The 7,740-nt window shown below is 49.7% G+C and overlaps 1 protein-coding gene across 1 annotated transcript in view; it reads left to right on the top strand.

The window, feature by feature from the left end:
* The window catches only part of LOC120061680 (AMP deaminase 2-like), a 35,617-nt gene extending 29,679 nt beyond the window's left edge, over positions 1 to 5,938 (top strand). The window contains exon 11 of the mRNA XM_039011573.1: positions 5,513 to 5,938. Coding sequence (XP_038867501.1) covers positions 5,513 to 5,938 — 426 coding nt within the window. The remainder of the gene's footprint in view (positions 1 to 5,512) is intronic.
* The last annotated feature ends 1,802 nt before the right edge of the window (positions 5,939 to 7,740 follow it).

The raw sequence follows: 7,740 nt of genomic DNA, 5'->3' as shown, positions 1-7,740 counted from the left end.
TCGCCACCTCGGTTGTTGGTTCTTTTTTTCCCCATATCTCTTCCTTCTCCTCTCCCTCTCCCTTCCTCCCTCTCCTCTCTCCCTCTCCTTCTCCTTCTTCTCCCTTCTCCCTCTTTCCTTCTTTCTCCTTCTCCTCCCTTTCTTCTCTTTCTCTCTCCTTTCCACATTCCTTCTCCCTCTCCCATTCCTTCTCCCTCTCCCTCTCCCATTCCTCTCCTTACTCCTCCCTCTCTCTCTCTTCTCCTCTTCCATTCCTTCTCCCTCTCCCATTCCTCTCCTCTCCCCTCCCATTCCTTTTCCTCTCCCTCTCCTCTCCTTCTCCCTCTCCCTCTCCTTCTCCTTCTCCCATTCCCATTCTCTCTTCTCCTTCTCCCCTCCATTCCTTCCCCTTCTCCCTCTCCCTCTCCCATTCCTTCTCCCTCTCCCTCTCCCTCTCCCATTCCTTCTCCTTCACCCTCTCCCATTCCTTCTCCTTCTCCCTCTCCCATTCCTTCTCCCTCTCCTTCTCCCATTCCTTCTCCCTCTCCCTCTCCCTTCCCATTCCTTCTCCTTCTCCCTCTCCCATTCCTTCTCCCTCTCCCTCTCCCTCTCCTTCTTCACCCTCACCCTTTGCTTCACCCTCTCCTTCACCCTCTACCTCTTCCATTCCTTCTCCCTCTCCCTCTCCCATTTCTTCTCCCTCCTCTTCCCTCCCATTCCCTCTCCCTCTCCCTCTCCCCCCCTTCACCCTCCCTCACCCTTTCCTTCACCCTCTCCCTTCCCTCCCTCCCTTCTCCCTCTCCTTCTCCCATTCCTCTCCTTCTCCTCTCCCATTCCTCCCTTCTCCCTTCCCTTCCCTCTCCCTCTCCCTCTTCATTCCTTCTCCCTTCCCTCTCCCATCTTCTCCTCTTCCATTCCTTTCCTCTCCAATTCTTCTCCCTCTCCTCTCCCTCTCCTCTCTCCTTCTCTCTCCTTCTCCCATTCCTTCTCCTTCTCTCTCCCTCTCCCCTTCCCTTCCCCTCTCCTCTCCCATTGCTTCTCCCTTCCTCTCCACTTCCTTCTCCTTTCCCTCTCCATTTCCTCCCCTCTCCCTCTCCATCCCTCTCCCTCTCCCATTTCCTTCTCCTCTCCCTCTCCTCTCCCTTCCTCTCCTTCTCCCTCTCCTTCTCCCTCTCCTTCTCCTTCTCCTTCTCCCATTCCTTCTCCTTCTCCCTCTCCCATTCCTTCCCCTTCTCCCTCTCCCTCTCCCATTCCCTCTCCCATTCCTTCTCCTTCTCCCTCTCCCATTCCTTCTCCCTTTCCCTCTCCCTCTCCCATTCCTTCTCCCTCTCCCATTCTTCTCCCTCTCCCTTCCATTCCTTCTCCCTCTCCCTCTCCCTCTCCTTCTCTTACTCCTTCTCTCCATCTCCCTCTCCCATCCTTCTCCCTCTACCCTCTCCCATCTCCCTCCTTCACCCTCACCTTGATTCACCCTCTCCTTCACCCCTACCTCTCCCATCCTTCACCTTATCCCTCTCCCATCTACCATTGCTCTCTCATTCTGCCTCCCTCACTCATTTCCTTCTCCTCTCCCCATTCCTTCTCTTCTCCTCTCCCGCTCCAAGTCTGCCCCTTCTCCCTAGCCCGCTCCCATTGCTTCTGTGTGTCCCTCGCACTCTCCAATTCCTTCTCCGTATCCATATACCAGTCACCGTCTCCATAGAACTCATCCAATTACTTTCCATCTTAACTATCATAAATTTCAGTATAATTATCAAATGCTCGTAGCCTACTCGTTATCCCTCGTCCTGCTAACTCTCCTTGCCATCTCCCTCTCCGTCGCCTATCTCACTTATCCAAATGCCTCCTCCTTATCATTCTCCCCATATCCCATTCATAACATGTCTAAATCTACATATCACAATTTGCTTGCTACCCTCTCCCTCTCCCACTCCTTCTCCCTCTCCCTCTCCCATTCCTTCTCCCTCTCCCTCTCCCTCTCCCATTCCAATTCTCCCTGAACAGCAGTCCAGGTGTGACAAAACTAGGGCCTGTAGGATCTGCCTCGTTGATATTGTTGTTAAGAAGGCGGAGCGATGCTTTACTATGGGCAGACCTCTCTCATCTTGGCTACCATTGCAGCAATATATTTTGACCATAACAGTTTACAATCCAGGGTTACTCCAAGCATTTTAGTTTCCTCAACTTGTTCAATTTCCACTTTATTCCTTACAAGATTTAGTTGAGGTTTAGAGTTCAGTGAATGCTTTGTCCTAAATACAATGCTTTTAGTTTTTGAAATATTTAGGACTATTACTTCTTACCACCCATTATGAAACTGACTGCAGCTCTTTGTTTAGCGTTTCAGTGATTTCACTCGCTGTGGTAGCTGACGTGTATAGTGTTGAGACATCAGCATACATAGACACACAGGCTTTACTCAGAGCCAGTGGCAGCTCATTAATGAAGATTGAAAAAAGTAAGGGCCTAGACAGCTGCCCTGGGGAATGCCTGATTATATCTGGATTATGTTAAGGAGGCAACCATTTAAAGAACACCCTCTGTGTTCTGTTAGACAGATAACTCTCAATCCACAATATAGCAGGGGATGTAAAGCCATGACAAATGCAAGTGAACAAAAAAGAGTATGGCATTATCATGCATCCATATACTGTATGTAAGCAGAAGTTGCCTCAGTGTTGAAAATGTAATTATTAATGTATGGTACATTCATTTGACATTGTGGCTGGGATATGTGTTAGCACACACCTGTCTCTGTTGATTTATGCTACCAATTATACTTGCATACATTTACAATTCTTTACCCTCCCCCGGAGGATTCAAAATTCATTCCTTCCTCTTCAGCTGTGTGCACTTCTGAAAACTCTTCTTTACTTCTGGAAAAGGCCCCACAGGATGGGGACTAGAAAATGTTACCTTCTGGTGTCTCTCTGCCTCTGATTGAAGAAACTCCAGCAGAAGCCATGTTTAAGGACATTTCATAATGCTTCTAGATTTATATATGGGAATGACACCTACAGGCTTCACAACAGCAAACAAACACCGTGCTATTAATACAGACTGTAGCCATATTTAGATCTAGAGATTCAATACAATGTGATGGGACAGAGGAACAAGCAATTATTTTAGACTTTTCGCATGAGCGTATACACACAATGACATCCAGTAAACAATTGCTCTGTGTATTGACTGGAAGCAGACAAATGAAATGCTGCAACGTTGGAATGTTACTGTCTGTCACTGCATATTTTCTATATTGTAAATCGTCACAGCTCACTGGCCAGGGCTTTGTTTAGTAATGACAAACCTAACTCACTATGCACCTAATTGGAACAGCTTTAATAAGTGTGTTTAGGGGGTGTAGTGGGAGGAAGAGACAGTGAGGGACGTGTAGAGATGTTTAGGGGGTGTAGGAGGGAGGAAGAGACAGAGAGGGACGTGTAGAGATGTTTAGGGGGTGTAGGAGGGAGGAAGAGACAGTGAGGGACGTGTAGAGATGTTTAGGGGGTGTAGGAGGGAGGAAGAGACAGTGAGGGACGTGTAGAGATGTTTAGGGGGTGTAGTGGGAGGAAGAGACAGAGGGACGTGTAGAGATGTTTAGGGGGTGTAGTGGGAGGAAGAGACAGAGAGGGACGTGTAGAGATGTTTAGGGGGTGTAGTGGGAGGAAGAGACAGAGAGGGACGTGTAGAGATGTTTAGGGGGTGTAGTGGGTGGAAGAGACAGAGGCATAGCCATTGGGAAGTAGGGATGCTGCAGCACCACCTGCTAAACATAAAAATAGTATTTGTTTTAGAGCACTATGCCTTTATTACTCCTGTATGACAGAAATTCTCAACAGCTTCCTGTTTACTCCACCACAGCTTCCTGTTTACTCCACCACAGCTTCCTGTTTACTCCACCACAGCATTCTGTTTACTCCAACACAGTGTGGCAAAGAAGGGGGTCGAGTGATAAATGGCAGATATGTGAGAGCAGAACTAATAAACGGGCTCTGCCCGATCACTAAAATGGCCACCCCGATCAGAACTACAGATCACAAAATGGCCGACTGCCAAAACTACAAGTCCCAGAAGCAATAGGGGTTGATGTGGTTGAACAGTTGTTGGTCCCCACCCGGTACCGGAGGACAGTACTGGATCTAGCTCATGGGCACATTCTGGGTGGACACCTTGGTATCGATAAAACCCGAGACCGGATTGTAAGGAGGTTTTACTGGCCAGGAATTCAGGCTGAAGTGGCTCGGCATTGTGTAGAGTGCCCGGAGTGCCAGTTAACAGCTCCCCGACCAGCTGTTAGAAGCCCGTTAGTGCCACTCCCCATAATCGAAACGCCATTTGAGAGGATAGCGATGGATATAGTGGGCCCACTACCCAAGTCCGCCAGAGGACACCAATACATTCTGGTCATTCTAGATTATGCCACTCGCTACCCAGAAACCATTCCCCTTCGGATGATGACTTCCAAAAATATTGCCAAGGAATTAGTGCTCTTGTTCACCAGGGTAGGGGTTCCAAAGGAGATCCTTACTGACCAGGGGACCCCCTTTATGTCCCGCCTTATGGCGGACCTTTGTAAATTGTGGCAGGTGAAACAGTTGAGGACATCAGTTTACCATCCTCAGACGGACGGGCTGGTAGAGAGATTCAACAGGACCCTGAAGTCAATGCTCAGGAAGGTAATCGATAAGGATGGGAAAAACTGGGATTGCATGTTGCCGTATCTGATGTTTGCCATTAGAGAGGTTCCTCAAGCCTCGCTGGGGTTTTCTCCCTTTGAGCTGGTATATGGGAGGCACCCCCGGGGAATCTTAGACATCGCCCGGGAAACCTGGGAGCACCAATCCACCCCGTATACTAGTGTCATAGAGCACGTCACGGCAATGCAAGACAGGATAGCCACAGTCATGCCCATCGTCCGAGAGCACATGAGACAAGCACAAGAGCACCAGCGGCACACTTATAACCGGCAGGCTACCCTGAGGGAATTTCAACCGGGAGATAAGGTGTTAGTGCTGATCCCCACGGTAGAGTGCAAACTACTAGCCACATGGAAAGGACCATATGAAGTACTGGAGAGAATAGGAGAAGTGAATTATCGGATCCGACAGCCAGGTCGACGGCCACAGGAACAGATCTATCACATAAACCTGTTAAAAGCATGGAGAGAGAGAGAAACACTAATGGTCACATACCCTACACACACTCAGGGGGCAGCCGAAGTAAATATTTCACCTACTCTGTCCCCAGCACAAGTACAGGAAGTAAAGACCCTGATCCAGAAAAACAGAGATGTGTTTTCAGAGGTACCCGGCCGAACTGAGGTTACGGCTCACGATATCGTTTCCCTACCAGGGAGAAAAGTGAGCATGAGGCCATATCGGGTACCCGAGGCTCGACAGGCCGCGATTAGAGCAGAGACAGAGAAAATGTTGACAGCTGGAGTGATCGAGGAGTCACATAGTGAGTGGTCTAGCCCAATTGTGATGGTCTCCAAGCCCGATGTGTCTTTGCGGTTCTGTAACGACTTCGGAAGGTAAATGAAATCTCCAAGTTTGATGCCTACCCCATGCCCCGAGTAGACGAACTACTGGAGAAAGTTGGTAAAGCTCGGTACATTACGACCCTGGACCTGACAAAAGGGTACTGGCAAATTCCTCTGACCCCCAGGGCCAAAGAAAAGACAGCCTTTGCAACCCCTGACGGTTTGTTTCAATACACCGTCATGCCATTCGGCTTACACGGGGCCCCAGCCACCTTTCAACGGCTCATGAACAAGGTCCTAAAACCGCACCAGGCATACGCCGCAGCTTATTTAGATGACGTGGGAATCTACAGCCCTGATTGGGAATCCCACTTACCCCGGGTACAGGCGGTGTTAGACGCCCTTAGAAAGGCAGGGATCACGGCGAACCCTGCCAAGTGTTATGTGGGGTTAGGGGAAACAGAGTATCTGGGATAAACCGTGGGAAGAGGGTTAATCAAACCCCAACGTAAGAAGGTGGAGGCAATTAGAGAATGGCCGAAACCAGTAAATAAGAAGCAAGTTCGAGCGTTCCTAGGGCTGACCGGTTACTACCGGAAGTTCATCCCAAGTTATGCCACAGTGGCCGCCCCACTCACCGACATGACTAGAGCCAGAGGGCCAAACATGGTCAAATGGGATGAAAGGGCCACCAAAGCATTTAGGACATTACAGGAGGCTCTCTGCTGTAATCCAGTGCTGGTGGTACCAGACTTTGAGAAAGAGTTTGTGGTTCAGACGGATGCCTCAGAGGTCGGCTTGGGAGCAGTGCTATCCCAAGAGGTAGAAGGGGTGGAACACCCCATCCTGTTTTTAAGCAGGAAGCTGGAACCACGGGAAACCAACTACGCGGTCGTTGAGAAAGAGGCGCTGGCAGTAAAGTGGGCTCTAGAAAGCCTGAAATACTACCTGCTGGGGCGCCACTTCACCCTCATCAGTGACCATGCCCCACTCACCTGGATGCATAGGGCTAAAGAGAAGAACGCTCGGGTGATGCGGTGGTTTTTGAGTCTCCAACCGTTTCACTTTGACTTGAAACACAAAGCAGGGAAGGAAATGGGAAATGTGGATGGGTTATCCCGCATGCACGCATATTTTGCTGCGGTAGCCCGACCTAGGGGGTCGGATCTAGGGGGGGAGATGTGTGGCAAAGAAGGGGGTCGAGTGATAAATGGCAGATATGTGAGAGCAGAACTAATAAACGGGCTCTGCCCGATCACTAAAATGGCCACCCCGATCAGAACTACAGATCACAAAATGGCCGACTGCCAAAACTACAAGTCCCAGAAGCAAGGGGAACCCTCAGAAGGTGGAGCCGACACACAGATAAAGGGTCAAGAAAAACCAGGAAGAGAGAGAGAGGGGTGGAAGGATCTATGAACCGTAGAGAAAGAGACAATAGATATTGGCTGGATTTACCGTGTATGAGCTGGACTGTTTTGGACTTACCTGTTGGCGTTTGGACCTGGACATACCGAGAACCCGATTTGTGTACCGAACCCTGCTATCCTTGACCTTGCCTACGACCGGGGTGGACCATGACGGAGAAACAAACACACAGGTACTGTCTTGTTCGAAAGAACTCTCATTCTGGGGTAATTTGGTGACAGTTTCCCACTTAATTTGTGACAAACGCTCATAACCTTGAAGAGGTTTGCCACAACAGCTTCCTGTTTACTGCACAACAGCTTCCTGTTTTCCTCCACCACAGCTTCCTGTTTCCTCCACCACAGCTTCCTGTTTACCCCACCACATCTTTCTGTTTACCCCACCACAGCTTCCTGTTTCCTCCACCACCGCTTCCTGTTTACTCCACCACCGCTTCCTGTTTACTCCACCACCGCTTCCTGTTTACTCCACCACCGCTTCCTGTTTACTCCACCACCGCTTCCTGTTTACTCCACCACAGCCTTCTGTTTACTCCACCACAGCCTTCTGTTTACTCCACCACAGCCTTCTGTTTACTCCACCACAGCTTCCTGTTTACTCCACCACAGCTTCCTGTTTACTCCACCACAGCTTCCTGTTTCCTCCACCACAGCTTCCTGTTTACCCCACCACATCTTTCTGTTTACCCCACCACAGCTTCCTGTTTCCTCTACCACAGCTTCCTGTTTCCTCTACCACCGCTTCCTGTTTACTCCACCACCGCTTCCTGTTTACTCCACCACCGCTTCCTGTTTACTCCACCACCGCTTCCTGTTTACTCCACCACCGCTTCCTGTTTACTCCACCACAGC

The sequence above is a fragment of the Salvelinus namaycush genome, chromosome 16 (genome assembly GCF_016432855.1).
Source record: "Salvelinus namaycush isolate Seneca chromosome 16, SaNama_1.0, whole genome shotgun sequence".
In the NCBI taxonomy this organism is placed as follows: domain Eukaryota; kingdom Metazoa; phylum Chordata; class Actinopteri; order Salmoniformes; family Salmonidae; genus Salvelinus; species Salvelinus namaycush.
Note: the sequence above shows the minus strand (reverse complement) of the source record. Positions and strands in the feature narration are given on the sequence as shown.